Below are 27,602 nucleotides of genomic sequence, written 5' to 3' on the forward strand. Positions count from 1 at the left end.
TAATAGTCATTAATAAATGAATGCGAATGGACAAAGTTCAAGATTTAGTCATAGTACTAGGCTGTTTAATAACATACTAATTTGTCTGCTTGACCAAATACGTTGTCCATATTTAGTACAATATGTAGTAAATATTTAGTACATCATTATGCACAACATAATGATAGCTCATGCTATCATTATGTTGTACATACATCAGTATATGGCATGGCATTCTGCTAGGGCTAGGGCTCTTCAGCTTGGAAAAGAGAAGCTGAGAGGAGATAAGATATTAGAGTTTGAGCTTGCATGCAGACTCCAAGAAAAATCTGAAGTAAAGTTCAGGTTGTAACTGTGTGATGGAAAAACTAAGACACATTAAGCTGAGGCAATCTTGGTCACTCCTCCTGAAACTCGTAGAGGAGTCCTGCCCGAGGAGTGAACAGAGACACCATCATTGGGAGATGCAGCAGGCATAGGTAGACCTGGAGTTAAAACTGAGCTCATTCTACCAGCAGCCAGGTGGCTTGTCGTAGTGGAAGCGGAAAGCCTGAAAGTGGTTTTCCTGGCCCCACGAAACCTACGACAAAACAGAGAGGATTAAAAATCATCCTTAAGACTTGTCCCCTGGCAATCTCCGAGACTTGGGAGTCCCTCAGGTCTTTACCCAACTGCCCTAGATCTTCTCCAGTCCCAAGATTACTTCCAAAAGGCAGGTTGCCAAATGTGACTTGGAAGCCACATCAGTGGTCTGATGCCTAAGCCAGCGCTAACTTCTTGCAGAGAGGGTCAAGAATTGGCTGGTGTGACCATGCACTAGAACTGCTGCGCATTGGAGCTAGCTATTGCTGCCGAGAACAAGAGCCAGATGGCGTAGCAGAATATGGCTGTTGCACCATTACGCACTACAAATAGAATGCTGCAGCGGGTTGTGAAGTGGCACCTCTAGAGCACTGTGCTCACTCTCAGCTGCTTGCAACAACTATTAAGCTACCTTTACACTGAAGTAATTCCTGGCCCACTCCTCATGAAATCTAAGTGCCCCATACCATGAAAAGATGCCAAAAATGCCATAGAAGCAATTAGAGGTACCAGGGTAGCTGAGGCTAGTATGCAAAGGTGTAGCCAGTATCAGTGTGCAAAAAGAGAAAGGAGGGCAATCTTTAGCACAGTAGTGTAGTGATAATTGTTCTAGTCATGCAAGAACTGCTTGGCCAGGCAAGCAGTAAAAGAGAATGAAATAAAATATGCACCACTGGAAACACAGCTGAGTCCACAGTTTCTAATAGGGTAGATAAACTAACCTTGAACCTTTCAGGCAGAAAGGCCAGCCTAGGGTTACCATATTTGCCCTAAGAAAAAAAAGAGGACAAATACCCCGCCCCCTGTCACACCCCTTCCCTGCTCCCCTGTGCAGGACTTCAATGGAAGTCTCGCGAGGCTGCTCCTTGAACTGTTAGCAGCAATTTTGAAGCAGCACAGGGAGCAAGACTGTCTGTAGGTGTGCCGGGCAGGAACGAGGGGGCTCTTTTCTGCCATGAAGAGGTCACTAGACCACCAGGGAACCACAGTAAGGTAAAGGAGAGGAGGGGAGGATAGGACACCCTGAGGACCGCCCAGCTGTCTGCCCTCCAGCCTGCCCGTTCATATATCTAAGTACATAAGTAATGCCACACTGGGAAAAGAGCAAGGGTCCATCGAGCCCAGCATCCTGTCCACGACAGCGGCCAATCCAGGCCAAGGGCACCTGGCAAGCTTCCCAAACATACAAACATTCTATACATATTATTCCTGGAATTGTGGATTTTTCCCAAGTCCATTTAGTAGTGGTTTATGGAATTGTCCTTTAGGAAACCGTCTAACCCCTTTTTAAACTCTGCCAAGCTAACCGCCTTCACCATGTTCTCCGGTAATGAATTCCAGAGTTTAATTATGCGTTGGGTGAAGAACTTTTCTCCGATTTGTTTTAAATTTACCTCACTGTAGCTTAATCGCATGCCCCCTAGTCCTAGTATTTTTGGAAAGCGTGAACAGACGCTTCACATCCACCTGTTCCACTCCACTCATTATTTTATATACCTCTATCATGTCTCCCCTCAGCCGTCTCTTCTCCAAGCTGAAAAGCCCTAGCCTCCTTAGTCTTTCTTCATAGGGAAGTCACCCCATCCCCGCTATCATTTTAGTCGTCCTTCGCTGCACCTTTTCCAATTCTACTATATCTTTCTTGAGATGCGGAACCAGAATTGAACACAATACTCAAGGTGCGGTCGCACCATGGAGCGATACAACGGCATTATAACATCCTCACACCTGTTTTCCATACCTTTCCTAATCATACCCAACATTCTATTCGCCTTCCTAGCCGCAGCAGCACACCGAGCAGAAGGTTTCAGTGTATTATTGACGATGACGACACCCAGATCCCTTTCTTGGTCCGTAACTCCTAACGTGGAACCTTGCATGACCTAGCAATAATTCGGGTTCTTATTTCCCACATGCATCACCTGCATGTAGCTGACGATATTTCACTTCAACAAATTCACAGTACTCTTCTAAATGTTCAGTTCGAACAGTATAGATTGAGAAATAGTTGTAAATTTTTAAAACTATTGACTCAATATCAACAACAAGTGTATCAGCGCCATGCTGAATGCAGTTATTCAAAACATGTGCTGGACAACCAATTCCAACTAATTTACCATTGCCACTGCTTTTTCCTTTCATTTTCTTTAAATTAGCAAACACATTCTTGCCAGTAGCGCTACGCTGGACACCTCCAAAATTAGTATTACAATTATCTCCTGCAAAGGCTATACACTTCTGAAATAAGCTATGTCTGTCCAAGCTGTTCTTAATGCACGTTGAAATTCTATGCACATCAATGAATTCTGACTGTAAACCATCATTTTTCCAATCGAAGTAGTAAATAAGTATTGGAAACAACTTCTCAGATCCATGATTACTACCATCTGTCGCGACCCCACAGTAGCATACATAGCTTAGTGTAGGAGAATCAGACACAAATCAGCTGATCGGGCACTGGCTGGCACGCGCAGTCGCTGCCTGTAGCCTGCCTGCATCGGCCCACGCTGCGTGCGTGCATACTCAGAGCCTCAGAGGAGTCGGGCCGAGGACAGGTCATGTGATGACCTGAAACCCAGACAAATCCAGGAAATGGAGAAACCCGCCCGGACTCCCGATGGCGCCCTCAAAAAGAGGACATGTCCAGGGAAATCCGGACATATGGTAACCCTAGGCCAGCCACCTTCCTGAATAAAACTAATTTGAAGCAAACAGTGCACACAGAGAAAAAATGCCACCAGGGCAGCTCTGAGAGTGCAGGATTACCATGGAGACCGAGAGAAACCTGAGAGGCATGCACTAGCCTCAAAATGTAACATTTCTCACAGAAACATGGAGTCAACAGCCCTAAGCCTGCCTGACTAAACAATCCGTACTGCCATGCTCTGAGAAAGGGAAAGAGTGAAAAACCAAGAGGAAGATCCCTAATCCTGATCCCTTTCTCCCCTCCATTAATGATGTACACACACCCTGAACCTCCTTGAGAAGGGTCCAGAAATAGTCTTAGTGCAACTACAAAAGGGTGCACCCAAACCATGTATCACCTAGCAAGGTACAGGCATGTCCACCAGAAGACTTTCAAATAGTCAGTACTATCCACGCTGCAGCTTAAGGCTTTCGCTGCCAAAGAACAGCCGCACGGGTGTACTGGGACTCCGACCTCACCCCTGGGAAGCTGCGGGAGACTCAAAGCTGTGGGAGACATGAGGACTCCCACGTGAGTCTACAAACTAAACCAGGCCTCCTTCTCAGAAGCCCTTAAATAAGAAGACACTGGGAGCGATCCACCCCAGTTGCCCAGTCACATCTTCTGAAAAGCCTGCACATAAAACTGCCAGAATAGCAGGCAAATCAAGCCCCAAGGGAGCGCCGGCACTTCAGCCTTGCCATGTAGTGCGGCAAGAAAGATGGCGAGTGCCCAAGAAAACAGTTGCCCTGCACCTGCCAAAACGAGCTGGGAAGGAGCAAAACGCTCCACCGAGTCGGGTTGTACAGTACAGCTCTGACACAAGAAACAGCAGCAGCCACTTTTGCTCTCCCCCACCAGCGCTGGTAGGGTAATGACTACTCACCCACCTCGGGAATCGCTGTCAGAAGGCAAGTCGGTCTTCACACCCCTCAGCCGGTACTGCAAACCAGTATCAGCTCGCTGTGCTGGACGAATCAGTCTGAGGAGTTGTTTCTTTAATTTTTTTTTTTTTTTTTTTTACATAGTGCTCAAACAGCTTGTTTTTTGTTTTTTTTAAAGGCAGGAGAGGACGCGGGAACAAAAGAAACTTCAGACTCTTTCTAAGGTCAGGAAAGTAAGAACCACAAACCCCCGTCAGGCAGAGAGGATGGGGGAGGAAAGGAGGGACCTGGCACCACCAGGTGTGCACCCAAGTCCCAGGACCGGGACACCTCAGACCCCAAAAACTCAACTAAACCCAGGGGACCAGGCCAGGAGCCAATCAATCCAGAGCTGCAAGATTATAACCATCCACCTGCTAGATAGAATAATGAAGTTAAGGTGGCTGCACATGATCACATATAGTAAACCTCTGAAGTTCTCGCTATCACCCCTGCTGGTAGAGGGACATAACCCACAAGTCTCTGCATTGATCTGTGGGATGCTATGGAATAATATTCTTGGTCTTATTTTGTATCCATTTCCTAATAATTCCTAGCATCCTGTTTGATATTTTGGCCGCTGTCGCACACTGGGCAGAAGATTTCAGTGTATTGTCTACAATGATACCTAGATCTTTTTTTTAAGGGCTTAAAATCTGTTTTACTCTTTTGGGACCTTTTCAGGCACTTATGACCTGGATTAGCCACTGCTGAAAACAGGAAACTGGGCTTTGTGGACTTTTGGACTGTCCTAGTATGGCAACACTTATGTTCTTATGAATCTATTTAGATTGATAAATAAAATGTATTTTAACAACCAAAATAATCTCCTCAGAAAAACTATCAAAATCAGACAAGATTGATTTTGTGATTTACCTATCTACAAGTAAATGCTTTTAATACTGTTTTAAGGTCAACTTTGAATTCACTAGCAGACACCAGGCTAATTAAGCTAAAAAAAATCTGTGGTCTCAAGGTGTTCTTCATATACAAGAAAGAGGACAAATGGGCACAGAAAGCAAGAGGGAAAGAATTCAGACTTATACAGTAGTATGGAAAAGATTAAATCTTCTTTTTTCCAGTATTTCATCAGGTGAGATAACCAGGTGTGAGTAGAGAAAAGCAACAGGAAAACTGAAGCAGACAGTAAAGGACGGAAGACAAAGAGATTAGATAAAGGATAGAAAAGAAACAAGAGTCTGAACTATGATTAATGACAGAATAATCCTTAAGTGTTAACAACCAGAATTAACAAATATGGACACGTTGAAAGGTAATAAAACATGTGGAAGGAACAAACCTCCATGTGATATCTGGTTACCAGCACTGCTCAACATCCTTCCCTCTCCCTGTTGCTGACGATGTTTCGCTCTCTCTTTCATTATCAAAAAGATCTGGGTTGGAGATTTTAGTGCTAGAAAGTCACTACAAAGGATATCAACTTTATTTTGTTCAGCAGGAATAAAGCACTTATTTGGCACTGAAAAATGAAGAGATCAGAAAATGTTAATTTTGAATTCATAAATTTAACAAAAGCACTAACGTATATAATATGGTACTGACGTCAAAAACCAGGAAAGCAGGTGGTCCGTCAAATCCAATATGGAAGATAAAACAACAAGGCAGACCTTGTAATAAAACATATTTTATACAGGCAAAACATGGCCATGTCGGGCATTTTATGTTGAAACTCTGGGAACTTTTAATCTATTAATAAAAACTGTGTTTTTTTACAAGGTCTGCTTTGTTGTTTTATCTTCTATAATATGGTACTGTACAATATAAAACACTAGGTTTCTTCTGCAAAGAGCTTATAAGTTAAAGGACTGATTTACTAAGCACTCCCCCCCCCCCCCAGACTCAAAATGGGGAAAGCCCATTATTAGATATATATCATTTTCTCAAACCAAGTGATAAACAGGGAACTTGAACCTAAGTCCTTTCTTGCTGTATTCTAAGATGAAATTTGGTCTTACCTGCTAATTTTCTTTCCATGAATACTGCTAGACCAATCTAGTCAAGTGGGTTCTGCTCCCCAACTAGCAGTTGAAGGCAGAGGAAACTGATTTCCAGTGATGTCATCCCCAGTATAAGGAGTTGCAGTTCTGGAACTTGCCAGTATACTACTGACAAAGCATAATTTTACAGACTCAAAAATATGAGAACAAATACACTCAGAAATAACATCGATATGACTAGAAAACAATTCTCTTAACATTTGAGGTTTAGTCTCAGTGTTATCCTTGCAGAGGTTTGGGTAAAGAGAAGCTGAGGGGAATAACCAGAAGAGACTTTGGGGTTGATATTCAAAGCACTTTAACCAGCCAGAAACTGGACCTGGCCAGTTAATCACCAAACAAGTCATTTTCAGTGCCACTTAACCTGTTAGTGCTGCTGAAAATGACAGGTTAGCAATTAAAGTAAAACTGGCTATTTTGGGGATGATCCAGGGGTGGAGCAGGCACTTAACTGGCCAAGGTCACTGCATAAATAGGACTGCAAAAACCCAGTCCTATCTTTATGTGATGCTGGTTAAGTGCTGAATATTGCACTTAACCAGCTATGCAGGAGCTGGCTCTGGAAACCCAGAAGTTCAATACCAAAACCTGGGGCCTGGCATTAAATTTCTGAGAAGAACACCAGCAGCGGACAGCAAAACACTGATTTCCGCCAACTGAATTTTGACCCCTTTATGTACTGTTCTAGGCAAGTATACTGTAGTTAAACAGCCAGCATAAACCATGCCAAAGGAAAAATTTATTCTTACCTGATAATTTTCTTTCCATTAGTCCCAACAGATCAATCCAGAGACTTGTGGGTTGTGTCCCTCTACCAGCAGGTGGAGATAGAGAGAACCTCCGAGGTTTGCTATATGTGGACCTTTGCATCCAAGTAAACCTCAGTATGAACGATACCAAAGCAGTGGAATGGAAACAATAGAAAACTCTCCTGACATTGTCAGACCAAATGCCCAACATACTTCCACCACTTCCAAATTTGTTTTTTATTATTTAATCAAACGAAGGAACATTCAGAACAACGAAATCCGAAAAAACTAACCGACCGAAACAAAACCGCAGACAGTAAATCCAGGGGAGGGGGGGGGGGGGGGCCTCTGGATTGATCTGTTGGGCCTAATGGAAAGAAAATTATCAGGTAAGAATTTTTCCTTCCATAGCGTCCCACAGATCAATCCAGAGACTTGTGGGATGTACCCAAGCAGTCCTCAAGTAGGGCAGGACACCCCCAACCTGACAGAAATCAACAACGAGCCAAACACCGAATCCTGCTGAGCTGCCACATCCACCTGATAATGACGAGTGAACGTATGGACCGAAGCCCATGTAGCGGCTCTGCAGATATCTTCCAGAGAAACCAAACGGGACTCTGCATAGGAGGAAGCCTGAGCTCGTGTAGAATGAGCACGAATTTGCGCAGGGGATTGCTTGCCCAATGAAACATAGGCCGAAGTGATGGCCTCCTGCACCCAACGGGCTATGGTGGCCTTGGAAGCCATATGACCCTTCTTACTGCCTCCAAAAAGGTCAGAAAGATGAAATTTATTCGTCACCTCCAAATACCTGAGAACAGCCCGTCTCACGTCGAGGCAGCGAAGACCTTGGAACTGATTGTTTCTATTTCTCTGTATATGCTCTCAAACAGATCACATTTCTTTGCACGCACAATAGTTGGAGTCTCTACACAAACTGCTTACTTACATATCAGTCTTTTCCATATAAATAAGTACCCTTCCTGGATCAGGTATTTCTAAAGAGGGGGTATCCGTTACAATTTACCCACTGCTGTATTTCCCTAATTCTATAAATTTTTCTGTTCATAATGTAGGGAGACCAGGATTGACTTCCTTTGCTTTTCTGTTTCTCAGGCAGTATATAAGAATTACTGGCAACATATTTGTGTACAACAACAGAACGTTCCTCTGTCTGATGTCATTCCAGATCAGTATATCATCTGCTGCATACCTGCTGGTCACTTGCCCATTGTGCGAGGGCCAGGCCTATACTGATTTTACAGATATGCAGATACTTGTCAAAGGTACAAGGATACCTGCTTGTCTGTGTGGATGCTTTCTAAAAAAAATGAGTAAGATGCTTATCCTTGCATCAGACAAAGTGCCATGACCTTCTCTCTGTCAACAGATTATTCCCATATTTGGGATTCCCTGCAGAATTACTACAGACAATGGTTCTCATTTTTAATGAGTTCCTCAAGTCTTTTATTCCTGCACTGGGTATTTCACATCACACTGTTTGTATTTACAAACCTACTAGCAATGGCCTAGTTGAGCACTACAATGGACTTTTAAAAACTAAATTGAGACAACTTATAGTAAATGGAATTAAAAATTGGCTCGATGCTCTGCCACTGGCCTTGTTAGTCCTTCAAGCCACCCCATATGCCTTTTTTTAAAGCTGTCTCCTTTTTAGATCTGTACAGGCCGCAATATGCGCCTTCTTCAAGCCAATCCTGATAACCACTTGCCTGACCAATATTTTGTATATTAGGATGTGTTACCAAATATCATTACTTTTCTGTCTTCGATTTCACAGACAATCGCAGTCAGAAGAGGGGAGGGTAATGATAGCCCTGCCCCTGCCACCGGTCATCCAAAAGCTCTCAAAGTTGGAGATTTGGTTCACCGGAAGTACTACACCCCTATTTACTTAGGACCCTTCCAAATTAGTCAAGTTACGAGACAACACTTCCTGGGTCCACCTAAAAGATATCTGCATCTATAAGACTCCTGATTCAGACCCTTTCAAGCCACTTGATGATTCCATATCCATCACCACAAATAAACCAGCCACCCCCACCAGTTCCGCAGTTGCCACTCCTGCAGTCTCCGCCACCATTACTGATTCACCTGATTCCTAAGCCTTAAGGACGTATCCCTGACGTACAAGTCAGAATTGTGAATATACTCAATTTCTGATCTACGGAATCTCTGGTACTACCACTTCATGCTGATGGACTATAACCTTCCGTTCCATGACCAAGCACCTAACAACTACAGACATTACCTTACAGGAAGAAATCACCATACCTGAATGGAACATTGCCCATCAAAGCAAGCCCACCGCTGCACTTGCCATCTTTCCAGTGGAACTGTGTGACGCAAGTCCAACTTTTTGCCCTGAAACTCAGAGCAACCCACAAGAAGACACTGTACTCTGTACTCCAAAAACTGTGTTGGGACTTGTTGTACTTATATTACTCCTAACTTTGGTTTTGGGACTGATCTATTATACATTTGAAAAGATTCACATGTTTCTTCAGTATACTCATTAATGTTACATAGTAATAATCACCTGGACCTAGACTAATGTTAGACTGCTATTGAATTTCTTGTTACTATACTCTTGCCTACCTTCTCTATTCTCCTTACTGTTACTTGGCTCCTAATCTAATCATTACTTGCCCTTTTAATTCTATTCAATTCTATTATTCCTGACAATAAGAATCATCATTTGTTTTGTTTTTTTTCCCTTTTGACTTGACATTTCATACTTCTTGCATTACACCTACCCGGCTATCAAATGGCTGGTGCTCACTCTAATGAGCCTCTGAACGGTGCCTGTCCCACTCACCCCCTAGATTGGGATCCTGGAATGGATGATGATCCTAACTGGGACCCTTTAACTAGATTTGATATCTTGTGTTACCCTTTATTTGATACATGGACTACTGGATCTAATAGGTCCGTGTTTGATGACTTTGAAATTTTCCAGGGATGTGGACAAATTAAAATTGAACAGACTACACATCCAATAATCAGATTTTCTACCGGAGAACCTGTATATTTTTGGTATGCCACTTATAACATTGATCAAAGTGGGTGGCATCCTTGGTTTTTCGTCCGGAAAACTGAAAATAGATATGTTGAAATTTATAAACTTTACTCCGCATATGGATTGACAGGTGCCATACCGCTATTGTCACTATAAATGCTATAGGAGTATCAAGAGGGGTACCTGATCAATTTAAAGCCAGAAATCATTTTTGTACTTACATTCCCAATAATACTGACACTGATGATTCTGTTATAAAGGCATTACAAGACCTTTCTGCCTTAGCCAACAAAATTAGCTACTAAATCAGGTGTTGATACTGTTGTCTGGTGCATTACTCTCAGTACAAGACAAACTACATTTCCACCATAAATTCTGTGCAGGACTACTGCTGTTTATTTTACTTATTTTACTTTTATTGCCTGTAACGCAAGTACACCTCTTTTATTAAGGAAGATATTTACTCTGCTTATGCTGTTTAATTGAACTATTATACATTTCTTTTCAGTTTGTTATATTCTGCCAATTTGTATAGACAGGTTTAGATTGGGATTTTTTTTTTCATTTTTAGACTGTTGTACTTTTCATCATTGGACCTCGAGTGGTAACTAAGCAGACTGTTTTCTACTATTGATGATTTCTTAATCATCAAGAGAGATGTATTGATTTGCTTCATTTTCTGTACCAAGGAAGAAGAAGATTATGTTCCTATGTATCATCCAAAAACACTATAACTCAACAGTGCCTTCATATACGATCTAGGCCCATTACACTCAGAGTGTTGCCACTGCTTCACTCATAATCATGATGCTCCGTAGCAAGCAGTAGTTATTCATTACATTTGCTCTAGTGAGTTTTTTTATTTATCCAATATCAACCCTTTTATTAAAGCTAAAATGAAACATTGCTGCCCTATTAATACCAGTTTTAGCTATATTTACACAATCAAAATTTGGCTCTGTAATAATGAGATATTAGTAGTCTGCAATCATATGTACTCAAATTTGTTGATTCCATTGTATGACACAGACTTAATTGAATTCTCATGTTTCCAAAGTCTCACTCCGCCCCAGAGGGGTAGGTGTAGGATAGTTAGGCTCCTTGGGTTGGTTATGGTAAATGGGATTCCCAACGCTGCATTTCATCCTGCATATAATTATGTATCCGCATGCTGACTCTCGCTATGGCCTTGTCCCTCACTATGTCAGAGCACCCATGTCACCTCAACCTTATACATCCCCCCGCAGGACTCTAAGAGCCCTCTGGAAAGGATGGCCACATACTAGTAGTCATGTGTGCCAGCCCCCCCTGAGGGGGCCCGGCAAGAAGGGAATGTAGAAATATACTGTCACTTCCTCTCAGTAAAATACAGGCCAATGGCTCAGGCTAAGAGCTAGGCCTCTCAAAATCAAAAATCATTTCTGATACAAAATATATTTCACTGTAGCTCAAGCTGAAGTGAGTTCCCAGAGAGCTGGCAAGGGAGGGGGCACTTGCTCTTGTCAACAATCCTGGGACTGGCACCTGTGAGAAGTCATGAGCAAGATGTTTTGGCTAATGCAAGTTAGTAGTGGGTCAGATGCAAGTAAAGGGGAGGGGGGAGCTGAGGAGGGCAAAATGACCTGTGAAGTCATTTCTTCGCAGATGTTGTCCTAAAGATAAATTTGTTTATACTTAGAGTTTGGAAACATGTGAAGTCATTCTAATCAACTGATAAGAGCCAAGAGCTCTGGTGAGAAAGCTAGGGTCCATTGAAATGAATAGGGTCAAAATGGTATAAAAAGGGCAGCCTAGAGGGTATTAGATCAGAAGACTGCAGAAAGGAGAGAGAAGGCTGTAGACGTGTCGTGAAGTGTTGTTCTACCATATGAATACCTGGTTGCCTGTACTGCCTTTGGGTGAGATACTGATGCTAATAAACTATCTTACTATATCAATTGAATACTGGGTTTCTAATTATTGAGCTTGCTATTGCCCAGACTGTGTAAAATTGTCATGAGCAGATACAGGTTGGAGTAATTAAGTATTTGGAGGAAACATGCAATCCTTTACAGGATAGTAGAATGCCCATGGCTTCCGCTGCCCAAATGGAGCCGGCAGACCTAATTATATTCACTTCCCGGCGAAAAAGTTGGTAAATACAGAGACTGCCCCAAATGGAAACGAGAAACCACCTTGGGCAAAAACGAAGGAATTATCCTAATCGATAACCCCGTCTCAGTAAAACGCAGGAAGGGGTCTCTGCAAGAAAGAGTCTGCAACTCTGGAGGATGTAATGGGGCAGTTCAGCAAACTGAAGAGTAGCAAATCTCCTGGACTGGATGGTATTCATCCTAGAGTACTGAGAGAACTGACTTCCAATATCTGTAATTTTCATATCTGACTGAATCTGCATAAGAGAAAAAGAACAGAGCAGCATCCAAAAACAGTCAGCTACTGGGAGGGATCCTGGATTCATCTGCTGTTGCTAAAGGAAAGAAAATTATCAGGTAAGACCTAATTTTACCTTCCTTGTCACAAACAGCAGGTGAATCCGGGGACTGGTGGGATGTACCAAAGCCTACCCTAAGAAGGGCGGGAAGCCGACATCCCCCATGCTAAGACCTGAGCCCCAAACCGCGCATCTTCCGCGGAGGCGACGTTCAACTGGTAGTGTTTCACAAAAGTGTGCCGAGAAGTCCAAGTAGCTGCTCGACAAATTTCATCTACATGAAGAGAAGAAGTCTCCGCCCAGGACACCGCCTGCGCTTTAGTAGAATGAGCCCATATACCCATAGGTGGCTCTTGACCTTGTGACAAATATGCTGACGCAATTGCTTCCTTAATCCAACGCGCTATCAAGGCTTTGGAGGCCGTCTCACCTTTCTGCGGCCCCGAAAGAACAGAGAGGTGGTCCGATCTCTGAAACTCATTGGTGACTTGAAGGTAACGCAACAGCACCCTTCAGACACCCAACAGTCGAAGGGATGAGAACTGTGCCAGAAAATCCTCCTTCCTAAACGAAGGAAGAAACAGAGTCTGATTGATATGGAACTCTGAAACTACCTTTGGAAGAAAGGAAAGAACCGTCCGAGTCGAAACTCCCGAATCTGAGAACTGTAAAAAAGGATCTCTACAAGACAAAGCCTGCAGTTCCGAAATGCGCAGAGCTGAGGAAATCGCCACCAAACAAGCAGCCTTACGTGTAAGAACTTTATCCACTGCCTTTTGCAGAGGCTCAAACGGAGCCGCCTGTAATGCCCGAAGCACGAGGTTTAGTCGCCAAGAAGGACAAGAGTGCCGAAGAGGTGGACGCAAATGAAGAACTCCTCGTAAAAAATGAGCCACATCCGGATGAGCTGCTAAGGAGCATCCAGCTACTCGACCCCGAAAGCACGCTAGCGCTGCTATTTGTACTCGCAGAGAATTATATGCGAGACCCTTAGACAGACTGTTCTGTATGAATTCCAAAATGACTGGAATAGAAGCCAGAAAGGGAGAATCGGTCTTCCGCTCATACCACGAAGAAAAAAGTTTCCATACTCGAGCATAAGCGTACGAAGTGGACCACTTCTGTGCTTGCAGAAGTGTCGTAATCACGGGCTCCAAAACACTTCTCTTCCTCAACCGGTTCCTTTCAATAGCCAGGTCGTAAGAACAAAGCGGGAGAGATTTTCCATCTGAACAGGCCCCTGGTACAGAAGATCTGGAGTCACCGGAAGACGCAGTGGCGTGTCTTGCAGCAAGCGAACCAGGTCTGCGTACCATGGTCTTCGGGCCCAATCTGGAGCCACCAGGATCACGAGCCCTTGATGAAGAACTCTCCCTATCAGAGGCCAAGGAGGAAACACATAGAGCAGTCCCCTCTGTGGACACGGCTGCAGTAGGGCATCGATCCCCGAAGACTTGGGCTGTCTTTTCCGGGAAAAGAATCTGGGCACTTTGGCATTCTGAACCGTGGCCATGAAATCCATCACCGGCGTTCCCCAACGACGAGAAATCATTGTGAACGCCGCCGCAGAAAGTGTCCAGCTGGGGAAATCCGCCTGGACATTGGACTGGACCGCAATGTGAGCCGCACAGAGGCAAAGAACATGAGTCTCCACCCACTCCATGACACGAGATGCCTCCACCGCTAGGGACGAGCTGCGAGTCCCCCCCCCTCCCTGCCGATTGACGTAAGCTACTGTCGTCGAATTGTCCGACAACATGTGAACAGGTTTCCCTTGCAGGAGATCCTGAAACTCGGTCAACGCGTTCACCACCACTCTCAACTCCAAACAATTTATGGACCACGCCACCTCGAGAGGGGTCCAAGTCCCCTGAGTCACTCTGTGGCGACAATGAGCTCCCCAACTAGTCAGACTGGCATCCGTCACGACCACCACCCAATCCAGGGAGGCCAAGGGCATGCCCTTCCACAACTTGGCTGGTCATACCCACCAACACATGCTGTCCCTGGCCACTACTGACCAGGACAGCCGACGTTGATAGTCCAGAGAAGTCGGAGACCATCTGCTCAGAAGAAACCACTGTAGAGGTCGCATGTGAGCTCTTGCCCATGGCACCAGAGTAGCCGCCATTGACCCGAGGACTTGAACAAAGTCCCAAATCCGGGGGTGAGGCATGTGCAACAAGTCGCGCACCTGAGCCACCAGCTTCACTCTTTGGCCATTGGGAAGGAAGACTTTCCCGACCTTGGTATCGAAAAGTACCCCCAGATACTCCAAACTTTGAGAGGGACATAGTTGATTCTTGTCAGGTTGATGACCCATCCCAAAGACTGCAGAACAGAAATTACTCTGGAAGTGGCAGTCCAACTCTCCTGCAGAGAGGAGGCCCGAATCAACCAGTCGTCGATATAAAGATGAACTCAGATTCCCTCCTTCCGCAAGAAAGCCACTACCACCACCATGACCTTTGAAAAGGTGCGTGGTGCCGTGGCTAGGCCAAAGGGAAGAGCTTGAAACTGAAAATGACGACCTATAACCGCAAACCTTAGGAACTTTTGATGCGGTTGCCAAATTGGGATGTGTAGATAAGCTTCTTTGAGGTCCAGCGCCGTCAAGAACGCCCCTGGTTGAACCGCTGCAATAACGGCTCGCAAGGTCTCCATATGAAAATGACGTACTTGCAGAAACTTGTTGACGACCCTTAAATCCAGAATCGGGTGGAAGGCTCCGCCTTTCTTCGGAACCACAAAGTAAATGGAATAGCGGCCTGTGCGCCACTCGGGAGGAGAGACGGGCACTATGGCTCCGAATTTTAGCAGTTCTTCCAAAGTGGCTAGAACTGCTACCCTCTTTGAATGAGTCCCACAACGAGGCTCCAGAAAAAAATTCTGTGACAGGTGCACTGAATTCCAGCTGGTATCCGTCGCGCACCACTGCCCAATACCTCAACCAGAGCCATCTCCTTGCCAAGATTGCTAAGGCCATACCATTAGCTGAAGCCCAAAAGAGATCACAGAGTACATCCGTTAGGTATGAGAGGCCAGTATCTAGCGGAAGAAGGGAATCTACCAGACAACCAATAACAATGGCCACTAAACCCAAGATAGGTATGCTCTTACCACATATGAACTGCAAATTGTAGTTTGAAGACAAAGAGCTGTGACCTCAAATGAAAGCTTAAAGGCTGCTTCCAATCTGCAATAGTGAACGTCTTTTAAGGTATAGTAACATAGTAAATGACGACAGATAAAAACCTGAACGGTCCATCCAGTATGCCCAACAAGATAAACTCATTTTACATGGTATGTGTTACTTTATAGGTATACCAGAGTTTGATTTGTCCTTGCCATTCTCAGGGCACAGACCATAGAAGTTCACCACTTTCGGTCCTAATTTCAACCCTTTCAGCTTATCACGAATCTTCTGTGGGGGACCATATCATCCAGTTATTTGGTCACCCAGTCAAAGAAATCAATAAGATAGTGACGTCACGCACCAAGATGGAGGTCTAAACGTGGAGCTCCGTAGGGGCAATTAAAAAACGGCGATAAAATCCTCCCCAATCGGCGAACATCAGCCTGGCAGTAAAGGAGGGAGTCCCTCTGGGTAATGCCTCTGAAGAAGTCGTTAGAGCAATATCGATACACGCCGGAATGGCGGGAAAAAAGCAAGTAACGGGAAGCATGATCCGGAGCTGCGGGGAACTAAGATGGCTGCCGCTAGCGCGATGCAGGGACTGGCGGAAAGAGGCGAAGAAGGAAGGGACCCTGCCTGCGTGCTGCAAGCTGACATTGCGGAAATCCTCAAAGAGTTAAAATCAGACTTTGCGGGGATCAGGTTGGATGTCCAGAATGCACTGAAAGAAATTCGAGAAGAGGTGCGAGAGCTAGGGACCCGCATAGGCGAGGTGGAAGAGGGGATGGTGGCCCTACAGTCAGAAGTGGATACTATGCTACGGAAGGCCTCATAAGAACAAGGCTTACTATATCAACTTAGAGATCAAGTAGAAGACCTTGAAAATAGATCGAGGAGGAACAACCTCAGATTTAAAGGTATTCCAGAACTTGATATTTTTACAAACTGTGATATAGTTATTAAAGAGCTGTGCCAGTATATTTTGGCTTCGGAGCAGGAGGCCCCTCCCCCGGAGATTCATTTACAACGGGTGCACAGGGCGCTGGGACCCCGCAGGGATAACCGACCGCGGGATGTAGTGGCATGCTTTCTGGATTTCCCGATAAAAGAAAAGATCTTGAGACAGGCTCGGATGCGTAAAGAGCTGGTGTGGAAGAACTATAAAATTGAAAATTTTCAAGACCTGGCGCGTACCACGCTCTTAAAGCGCGGAACTTTTAAAGAAGTAACCAGTTTTTGCGCACCAAAGGAATCAAGTACCGTTGGTTGTTTCCTTTCGTGGTTTGGATTACAGTGGAGGGGAAGTCCCGCAAGGTAACCACATCAGAGGAAGCGTGGTCTGCATTACGTGCGATGGGCTATAAAGATGTTCCAGAACAGACTCAAGAGCAGCGGATCCAGGAAACTCCCAGACGAGATTCAGCGTGGCAAGTGGCGGTCGGGAGAAGACAGAGCAAGGATAAACATGCAGCCTAGAGTGGATTATCTTGAAGCAGAATCTGGGAGTTGGCACTGACTCTGGACTAATGATTTAAGATGGGGGTTAGGAGTTTGTGGGGGAAGGGAAGGATGCTGGACTGGGAACGAGGGTAGGGCTGGATAGGAGGGCAGGGGGATAATAGGGTGAATATATGGAGAATGGAGGGTAGGGGAAGTTGGAGGGGGGATTTTAAATTATTAAATATGTTTTGACTAAAGCCTCGGGGACGAGACGGTGACTTTCCTATTCTGGCTGGTCAGGAAACTCTGGGATCAGCTAGGGGGAGGATGGGAGGGGAGGGGGGTGGGGAGAGAGCGATGGAGGGAAGGGGGTAGGGAGGGATGGGAGGGGGATAGATGGAAGGGGGGATTTACTAACAGTAGGCTCATGGAATGTCAATGGGCTTAACCACCCAGGAAAAAGGAGTCGGGTTTTTAAAGAACTACATAGAATGCAATGGGATGTGTCCCTGATACAGGAGACGCATCTGCGCCCCAGGGACAGCCATCTCTTGAGACATAGGTCCTTTAGAGACATTCGGGTACATCAGGGCCGGGAACTAGGAAAGTAGGGGGAGTAGCAATACTGGTGAAGGGCACCTGTGGGCTGTACATTCAGGAGGAATTCCGGGATCTGAGTGGTAGATGCCTGGGAATCAGAGGGTTACTTACAAGGTAAGGAAATCACTATCCTTAATATTTATGCACCAAATGAAGGTCAGAAGCAGTTTTTTGACACATTAAAGGGAGAAATTCAAGGTTTTCTTAGAGGCCAAGTGATCATTGGGGGAGACTTTAATATTGCCCCAGATGGGGAGTTAGACCACTCTAAAGGACATAGAGGGGTGGGGAGCCCGGGACGTAAGGCCTTGCTGTCTTTTTTGAGAGAATGCGAAGTGGTGGATGGATGGCGTCTGCTGCATGGGGCGCAGAGGAACTATACCCACTTTTCCCATGCTGCACAGACATATGCGCGGTTAGACAGTATGTGGGTACACCGAAACAGTTGGCAATCATTGGTAGAGGCAGAGATAGGGACAAGCCTCATATCGGATCATGCTCCGGTATGGATTAAACTGAAGGGGTGGAAGGGGGAGCAGAGGAGGGGGCTCTGGAAGCTTAACGAAACCCTATTAGGAGACGAAATAATGAGGGAGGAGGTTAGGAATGCAATAGTGGAATTTTTTCAACTTAATGATACCGGAGAAATATCGGAGGGATCCTTATGGGATACAATGAAAGCGGTAGTGAGAGGGGTTTTAATTAAATGGGGGGGGGGGGGGGCATGGCGAAAAAGGGAAAGGGAGAGACAATCATTGGAATTACATGCTAAGCTGGTATACTTAGAGAAACAGCATAAAAGGAGACCTACAAGTCAGGTGGGACAGCAACTTCGCGAGGTGAGAAGGGAGCTAGCGGGGCTACAAATGCAAGAGATTGAGTTTATGCAAAATAAGTGGAAACAGAGGGTTTTTGAGTATTCAAATAAGTCTAGTGCATTGCTAGCAAGGAAGCTGAGAGCGAGGAGGGTTAAGACCCTGATCCAAAAATTGAAAGCTGGGAATGGAGGGTGGCATTATACGGATGTAGATATAGCGAAAGGATTTCGGGCCTATTATGAGAACTTATATAATGCTAGAGAAGAGATAGATATGGATAAAATGAAGGCTTTTCTGGACCAGATCCCATTGCCACATCTGTCAGCTGAGGAAAGGGGACGGCTGGACGAGCCACTCAGGTGGGAGGAGGTGCTGAGGGTTGTCAAGTCACTCCCAAATGGGAAGGCCCCAGGGCTGGATGGGTACACCGCCCGCTTTTACAAATGCTATGTGGAAGAACTGGGACCCCATCTACTTAGTCTCGGGAATGGGGTTTTGGAGGGAGAGAGGCTGGCGAATTCTATGATGGAGGCAGGGATCATGCTGTTATTAAAACCGGGTAAGGACCCCACATTGTGTGGGTCTTATTGCCCAATTTCGTTGCTAAATGTTGATATTAAAATCCTTGCCAAAGTGTTGGCTAATCGGCTGGGGAGAGTTCTTCCCGGGTTGATAGGAGAGGATCAGTCGGGGTTTGTCCCGGGTAGGCAGGTAGGGGATAATGTGAGACGGACCCTGCACTTACAGTGGGAAGCGCAACAGAGGCTCCCAGGGGCCCTGATGCTAGCGACTGACGCCGAAAAAGTGTTCGACAGGGTGGACTGGGGGTTTCTGAGCGAAGTGATGAGACGGGTGGGAGTTGGAGACAACTTCTATAGTTGGTTTTCAGCGCTATATAGGGCCCCAAAAGCTAGAATTCAAGTTAATGGGCAATACACGCCATTTTTTGATATTCGGAGGGGGTGGAAAATCCGTTTTGCCGACATTTCTTACAGGTGTGGGAGGAGTTTCGGAGGAAGTGGGGCCAGGGGGAGAGGGTGTCCACCAGGGCGGGGATCAGATGGGAACCGAAATTCGGGGCAGGGAAAGAAAATAGGGTGTTCTGGAGCTGGGATCATTTGGGTATATCGAATTTCCGGGATTTGATGCAGGGAAGTCAGATCAAATCTTTTGAGGATCTAAGGTCGCAATGAGGCGTATTTTCAAAGCACTTAGCCTCCCAAAGTTCCATAGAAACCTATGGAACTTAGCCTCCCAAAGTGCTTTGAAAATATGCCTGAATATGGGTTACCGGAAAGTGACCGTTTCTCTTATATACAAGTTACACTATTTATGGGGACCATGGGGTGGAGGGGACACAATATACAGGAACAAGAGAGTTTGGAGAATTTGTGGGGTATGCTACAGAAGATGCCAAAGACCATCTCAGTAATCTATAGATTTATTAGGGGTAGTGATTCCACCCCATTCCGCTTTAAAAAGGCATGAGAATTGGATTTGAAATATATTTTTAGTGACCAGGAGTGGGAACGGATCTGTGGGGAGGTCCAGCGGGCCTCTACTGTGCTATAGTGCAAGAAAATGCATATAAGGTGCTTTCTAGGTGGTACTACACCCCCGAGCGACTTAAGGGTATGTACCCAACTGCTTCTGACCGGTGCTGGAGATGTGGCCAGGAGAAGGGTACTTTCTTGCATATTTGGTGGTCATGTACCCGGGTATTGCCATTCTGGACAGAAGTCGTTAAAACTATAGTTAAAATGACAGGGATTTCGATGGGGTGTAGCCCACGGGTGTGCTTATTGGGAATGAATAACGAAAGTGAGTCATGGGAGAGGACCAAATTATTAAGGTGGGGCCTGGCGGCGGCAAAATGCCTCATTGCCAGACGGTGGAAAGATCAGAACCCTCCTTCCATGGGCGTGTGGAAGGAGAAAGTCAAGCAGCTGGTACAGCTGGAAAGACTCACAGCGTACCGTAGGGATGGAGAACTACGAAGGCAGAGGGGTTGGTCCCGATTACAAGGGTGGTTGGCAACAATATAGGGGGGAGAGGGAGATGGGAGGGGGGAGGGACATTAAATGGAGAGGGAGGGGATTTATTTTTTTGGGGGGAATTGAACTGAGCAGGGACAGAGGGGTTATGGCTAATTGGTTCCGGAAGTAAGGATTGTTTAAAAGTTGAAATGCAAGATGCTGACTATACTGCTCAAGGTTTGTGATGTTAAGTGTGGTTGAAATAATTTTCAATAAAAAGTTAAAGTTAAAAAAAAGAAATCAATAAGATTCGTTTAGCAGGATTTTCCTTTGGTAAAGCCATGTTGCCTCGGGTCCTGTAACCTGTCAGCTTCTAGAAAGTTAACAGTTCCCCCTTCTACTGGAATAGTAGTCTTTTTGGTAACCTGCGGAATCAATGCATCCACTCTGGTTGATTTAAACCTGTCTAATTCTTCTGGCAGAATAAATATCAGACATAGTCTGAGCTACTTTTAAATTGGTATCTATGGTGTCCCATCGTGCAGAAATGAATTCCTGCATAGCTTTAAGAATATGGAAAGTTTTGGGAGCTTTTTGGTACAGACATAATAAAGGCAGCTGAATTGTGAGGACGAGATCAAATACGAAGAATTTCTAGTGCCTTGGTAAATTAAGGTAGGAAGTTTCTCTTTATGAAAGATTCTGGCAGCCATGGTATCATCCCCCTCTGTATTGGGAACTTATCCCTCCTCTAACAGCACAGAGAGTGTGACATGACCCCACTGAAACAACAATCTGAAAATTATAGTCAGAGCCTAAATACCTAAATACCTGAGGGAAAAGTCCACTGAACATTATTAATTTTTTTTTTTTTTTTTTGTGGGGTGGGGGGGGGGGGGGTTGCCGGGCTCTTGAAGCCTGGATTGGCCGCTGTCGGAGACAGGATGCTGGGCTTGATGGACCCTTGGTCTTTTCCCAGTATGGCGGTACTTATGTACCTATAAAGGTTCCACTTTACATTTCTTATTTTTATTTTTTGTTACATTTGTACCCCACGCTTTCCCACTCATGGCAGCCTCAATGCGGCTTACATAGGGCAATGGAGGGTTAAGTGGCTTGCCCAGAGTCACAAGGAGCTGCCTGTGCCTGAAGTGGGAATCAAACTCAGTTCCTCAGTTCCCCAGGACCAAAGTCCACCACCCTAACCACTAGGTATTTGATCCTACAAAACAAGCTGAACTGAATACTGGACTGGCTGTGACCTCTTAAGAATATAAGCTTGATGAAGCAATAAAACAAATTTGGGTTGAAAGGGAGCTGCCACCAAATTAGAAATGGCTCCAGAGTCCTGAACGGCATCAGGAAGATAGATAAACTGCTGAGAGAAGGCAGAAGGCAATCGCTGAAGAAGTGGCAGTGAGAGAAATGTGCAGAAGGCTCCAAGATGGCCACCACAGACGTATGGACTGAAATCAGACAGGGAGACCCTGTCAAAACACTATCCTGCTGTCTCAGAGAGCTAGAACCCAGTGCAGGATCCAAATTAGCATGTTCGGGCAATCAGCAGTGCATGAACACGTCAAGCATTTCCCTGATGCTGTTCATCAGCTTCCACATCAGGAACAGCGCTTGACGGATTCAGCCAGAGCTGCCATTAGCACAAGTACTCTCCACAAAGTTGAGGAAATAAAATGCCTGTCGGATCACTCAGTCTCAGGATCACAGATGCTGAAAGGCTTTCTAAAGAAGTCTTTACAGCCTGATTCACCTTCACAAGCAGCAACAAAGTAAAATCGCTCACTAAGTCTCTCTTTTTCACAAAAGAGGAAGGAGAAGACAGAAGAAATGGGGGGGGGGGGGGGGGGGGGGGGGGTCGTGGCACTACCAGTTGTGCATCGCAAAAGGCTGAAAATTCAAAAGCAGCAGCCCAAGCCCAACTGAAACCTAAAAAGAGCTCACCACAGAATCAGTCACAAAGCTACACAGTTTTGCTGTTACCACTTGCTGGAGATAGAGATATACTGAATGGGAGCAACTGCACAGTAGCCTTTAAGGCAGAGCTCTATAGCACTCTAGCTCCACCTGCTGGTACATGGGCATAACCCACACATTTGGACCGATCCTTTGTGGACGAAAAGGAATAGTTCATTATCTCTACATCCATCTGCTGGTAGGCAGAAGTCACAACCCACTGGTCTAGTAGGACAATAAGAAAATAACATTATTAACAGCTGCAGGTTTACTTTTGAAATGTGAACAGAGTGCACTAACCTGTAAGAATATCAATTATTGTAGGTTGTCTAGTGGAGAGTTCATTCAGCCTTTGCTCTTTTTCTTTACTGCTAGATCTAAGACCTTGTCGTCTTTCATGAAGATTATTAAGAGGAGTCAGGAGAATATCTCTTCCGCAATTCACCAAATCCAAAGTTTTTGTATTTTTGAAAGGCTTCTGATGCATCGTTTTGTGGAGTGAACTGGCTTTTGTTCTGTTAATCAGTTTGCTTGGGGATTCACAGAGTTCAGGTTCTCGCTCCTCAAAAGAAGCAACTGGTGTTAATCTTGTATCGGAACCTGGCTTTATTTCACTGACATCCGATAATTCAGCTGGGTAAGATCCTTCGGATACCAAAGTAGATTGAAGTGCAGTTGCCTTCAGTTTTCCATCACGAGGTTTTTTAAAACTTGCTGAGGAAGGTAAAGAAACTTCAACAACAATTGGCGTACTTTTCTTATATTTTGCCAAATCCTTAATTGGTGTAAGGGTATTTGATGGTAACAAGTCTAGAGGAACAGCATGCAAAGGAAATTCTCCCATTTTATAGTGAGAAAAAGGTGGGTTTTCAAACCCTGGATTTTTGGAAGGAGTGAGCAACATTTTGTTGTTATAACAAGTTAATTAACTTGCACAAAATTTATGCATTGAAAAGGGGTTTCTCTAGAATGCGTGGAGAGATAGTGAAGTCCCATCACTCAATGGAAAGTGAACTCCTTTACTTTAGAGTTAAGCCTAAAGAGAGAGAGAAAGAAATAATGGTTAAAGCAGGCCTATCTAGAAGCCAGCCAAATCCTTCCCCCACCAATCAAGCTAGTCACTCTTTCCTTCTTCTCTCCTTAACAGCCATTTTCTACCCCCCCCCCCCTTCCTACCACCACCCTTCATCCAGCCAGCTCTAGTCATCACCAAGCCATTTACCCCACCCAACAATACAGGCCTAGTCTTTTCCCTGCCTCTGCTAACCACCTCCAGTCATCCTCTTATCCCCACCCAGTTGGCTTAAGCTAGTCATACCCTAGACCCCAGCCAAATATCCCTCTGCCTCATCTTGCTGGCAAGACTGTTTCCTCTCTTCTGGTCTGGCATTCCATGGCTTTCAGTGTGTTTGAGCCATGTGGTGCCCTCACTCCCAAATTAGTCTGTTAATCTTGACATATTTTCTTTGTATCTATAAACGATATGTGCAAGAGTCCAATACTGTACATCTCAAACAGCCATACGGTGATAGACTAGAAGGGAATAGCTGTTCTAGGGCGGCAGCAGTGAGAAGGACATTAAGGCCACAGAAATAACAGGCACTATGCCCAGAGACCAAGTACCAAGGATTTCTTGAGCCCCGGTTTAAAGACTGTCATCTTTTTTCCACTGGAAAAATATTAACATTATTGTACACCAATTTTAGCATCCAATCTACAAAACAATAGTAGGAAACTTGTAAGACAAGATTCATGTCCCATTACCAGTTGTTTACAAATCTAATATCTGCACATTAAATACTGTCTAGTCACCACTACACAAACAGGAAGGTTCTGTATTAGGAATCAGCGCCTACTGAGGATGGCGCAATAGGTTGCATAATCTTATGTTATAGAAGAAACAAAGGGCTGGTTTGTCTCAAAAGTGCAAGAAGCAATTTCTATCAATTTGGGATTCTTATAGAAGTTCTCTACCCCCTAGGGCTTGAAGTTTAGTAATTAACACCTTATAAGTCTCAGGAACAGCTTGGATGACTGTGTCCCTTCCCCCCGCCCCTTTTTCCAGTTTGGGCAGGGAGGTACAGGAGGTGGGTTAGGGTTTTCATATAGGGAGATTCTCATATTTGAAGGGTTTATCATCACATTGAGAGGCTATAAGAAACAAAGCCTTTCATTGATTAATTGGAGACTACTGTTTAACATGTTTGGGGTTACTAAACGAACTAGTGAAGTCTTTTTGTTTCTATTTCTGTGCAGGATGTTACATGGTTTGTTACTGTTATATCTCAATAAACATTATAATATAGGAATCACTGCCCAAGGAAAGGATCTAGATGTCATCGTTGATCATACGTTGAAACCCTCTGCTCAGTGTGTAGAGGTGGCTAAGAAAGCAAATAGAATATTAGGAATTATTAGGAAAGGAATGGAAAACAAAAATGCCTTTGTATTGCTCCACGATGCGACCGCACGCACCTCGAATACTGTGTGCATCTCAAAAAAGATATAGTGGAATTAGAAAAAGTACAGAGAAGGGTGACAAAAATATTAAAGGGGATGGGACAACTTTCTTATGAGGAAAGGCTAAAGCGGCTAGGGCTCTTAAGCTTGTAGAAGAGACGGCTGAGGGGAGGTATGATAGAGGTCTATAAAGTGCAGACTGAGTCAAATGGGTAGAGGTGAATCGCTTGTTTACTCTTTCCACAAATACTAGGACTAAAGGGCACACAATGAAGCTACTAAGGGAAAATTAGGTTCTTACCATGATAATTTTCTTTCCTTTAGTCATAGCAGATGAAGCCATTACATATGGGTTGTGTCCATCAACCAGCAGGGGGAGATAGAGAGCACTCAACTTTTCACAATGCCTCATGGCCAGCTAGCTCCACTGCCTCTTCAGTATTTGAAGCTTCCAAAGCAGTATGGCAAACTGCAATGGGAATAACATGAACTTTCCTCACAGCGAACGATGGTCCCTTAACAAGGGCATACCCTCAAAAAAGGAGGGAATGAACTCATCCTCCTGGAGGGAATAAACTCGTCCTCCACTTTGTATAAACGGAGGGAATACTTGCATCCTCCTGGAGGGAATGAACTCGTCCTCCCAAAACATGAACTGGAGGGAATGAACTCATCCTCCTATAACTGTAACAAGAATCCTGAAGACTGTTTTCCGACTCCCCAAGGAAGGAATATAACTTCAGGAAACAAGAACAGCACCTAAAATCAGAATCACTGCAATACAGACAATCATACAGGGAGGGCTCATGGCTTCATCTGCTATGACTAAAGGAAAGAAAATTATCATGGTAAGAACCTAATTTTCCCTTCCTTGTCATCAAGCAGATAAAGCCATTATGTATGGGATATAACAAAGCAATCCCTAAATAGGGTGGGAACAAGCCACACCACGCGCTAGCACCTGTGCTCCAAAACGCGCATCCCTCCTGGCAGCCCCATCCAGGCTGTAATGTCGGGCCAAAGAGAGCTTAGAAGCCCATGTTGCAGCACTGCAAATCTCATGAAGAGATAGTGCTCCAGTTTCCGCCCAGGAAGAGGAAATCGCTCTTGTGGAATGTGCCTTAAAGGCTTCAGGCGGAGCCCGGCCAGACAGCAGATATGCTGAAAAGATAGCTTCTTTGAGCCAACGGGCAATAGTGGCTTTAGACGCTAAAGACCCTCTGCGAGGACCTGCAAACAGCACAAAAAGATGATCAGAGGTCCTGAAAGAATTTGTAATTCGCAGATACTGCAACAGAGTCCTGCGCACATCCAAAAGGTGTAACTGCCCAAATGAATCTGGAAACGCCTCCTCAACAAAGAAGGGAAGAAAAACAGGCTGGTTTAGGTGAAACGCTGAAACCACCTTAGGCATGAAGGAAGGCACGGTCCGAACCGTGACCCCCGACTCTGAGAATTGCAGAAAAGGGTCTCTACAGGACAGCGCCTGGAGCTCTGACACCCGTCTCGCCGAGGTAATGGCCACTAAAAAGACGGCCTTCAGTGTCAAATCTTTCTCTGAAGCACTCCAAAGCGGTTCAAAGGGAGCCCCCTGAAGGGCCTTCAATACTAACCCCAGGTTCCAAGCTGGACAAGGTGCCCGCACCGGAGGACGGAGCCGAAGCACCCCTCTAAGAAACCGTGCCACATCTGGATGAGCAGCTAAGGACACGCCTTCAACCTTTGCCACGCAGGGAGGCCAATGCTGCCATTTGCACCCACAGGGAATTATAGGCCAAGCCTTTGTGTACACCATCCTGCAAAAAGTCCAGAATTGGTGAGACAGGAGCCCGCAACGGAGAAAGCGCTCTTGAAACACACCAGACTTCAAACTGGCGCCAAATCCTGGCATAAGCCACGGAAGTGGAGCGCTTACGGGCCTGCAGGAGAGTGGAAATTACCTTATTTGAGTAGCCTTTATCTCTCAATTGCGCCCTCTCAATCGCCATGCCATAAGACCAAAGCGGCAGGCGTCCTCCATGGCCACCGGACCCTGTGACAACAGTTGCGGAACCAGAGGTAACGGAAAGGGAGCTTCCAACAGCATCTGTCGGAGGTCCGCATACCAAGGCCTCCTGGGCCAATCCGTGGCGATGAGCACCACTTCTCCTGGATGCAGCCGAATCCGCAGGAGCACTCGCCCTATCAAGGGCCACGGAGGGAAGACATACAGCAAGCCCAGGGGCCAGGGTTGAGCCAAGGCATCCAACCCGGCAGAGCGAGGATCCCTCCGTCTGCTGAAGCAGCACGGGACTTTGGCATTGGAACTGGACGCCATAAGATCCATCACTGGCTTGCCCCATTTGGCACATATCTGCAGGAATACATCGTCTGCTAGTTCCCACTCCGCTGGATCGATCTGATGCCTGCTTAGATAGTCGGTTTGCACGTTGCTCTGACCTGCAATGTGAGCTGCTGACAGGGACTGTAGATGCAGCTCGGCCCAGTGGCAAATTTGTTCGGCCTGCGCGGCTAGAGCTCTGCACTGAGTGCCGCCTTGTCGATTTATGTAGGCCACTGCTGTCGTGTTGTCCGACATCACTCGGACAGCCAATCCTTCCAGGGTCACTTGAAAGGCCAGAAGAGCCAGAAACACCGCTTTCAACTCCAGGCGGTTGATAGACCACTCCGACTCGTCGGGCGTCCACAGACCCTGGGCATGCTTCCCCTGGCAATGTGCGCCCCAGCCCTTCAGGCTGGCATCTGTCACCACTAGGCACCAATCGGGGAGCGCCAGCGGCATTCCCCGCC

The 27,602-nt window shown here is 45.5% G+C and overlaps 1 protein-coding gene across 1 annotated transcript in view; it reads right to left on the minus strand.

The window, feature by feature from the left end:
• MIS18BP1 (MIS18 binding protein 1) overlaps positions 1-27,602 on the minus strand; it is a 328,661-nt gene that overhangs the window by 260,657 nt on the left and 40,402 nt on the right. Inside the window, exons 2-3 of the mRNA XM_030214962.1 lie at positions 22,653-23,388; positions 5,471-5,650 (exon numbers count right to left, since the gene is read on the minus strand). Coding sequence (XP_030070822.1) covers positions 5,471-5,650; positions 22,653-23,256 — 784 coding nt within the window. The 5' untranslated portion in view covers positions 23,257-23,388. The remainder of the gene's footprint in view (positions 1-5,470; positions 5,651-22,652; positions 23,389-27,602) is intronic.

Source organism: Microcaecilia unicolor, chromosome 9 (assembly GCF_901765095.1).
Source record: "Microcaecilia unicolor chromosome 9, aMicUni1.1, whole genome shotgun sequence".
Classification (NCBI taxonomy): domain Eukaryota; kingdom Metazoa; phylum Chordata; class Amphibia; order Gymnophiona; family Siphonopidae; genus Microcaecilia; species Microcaecilia unicolor.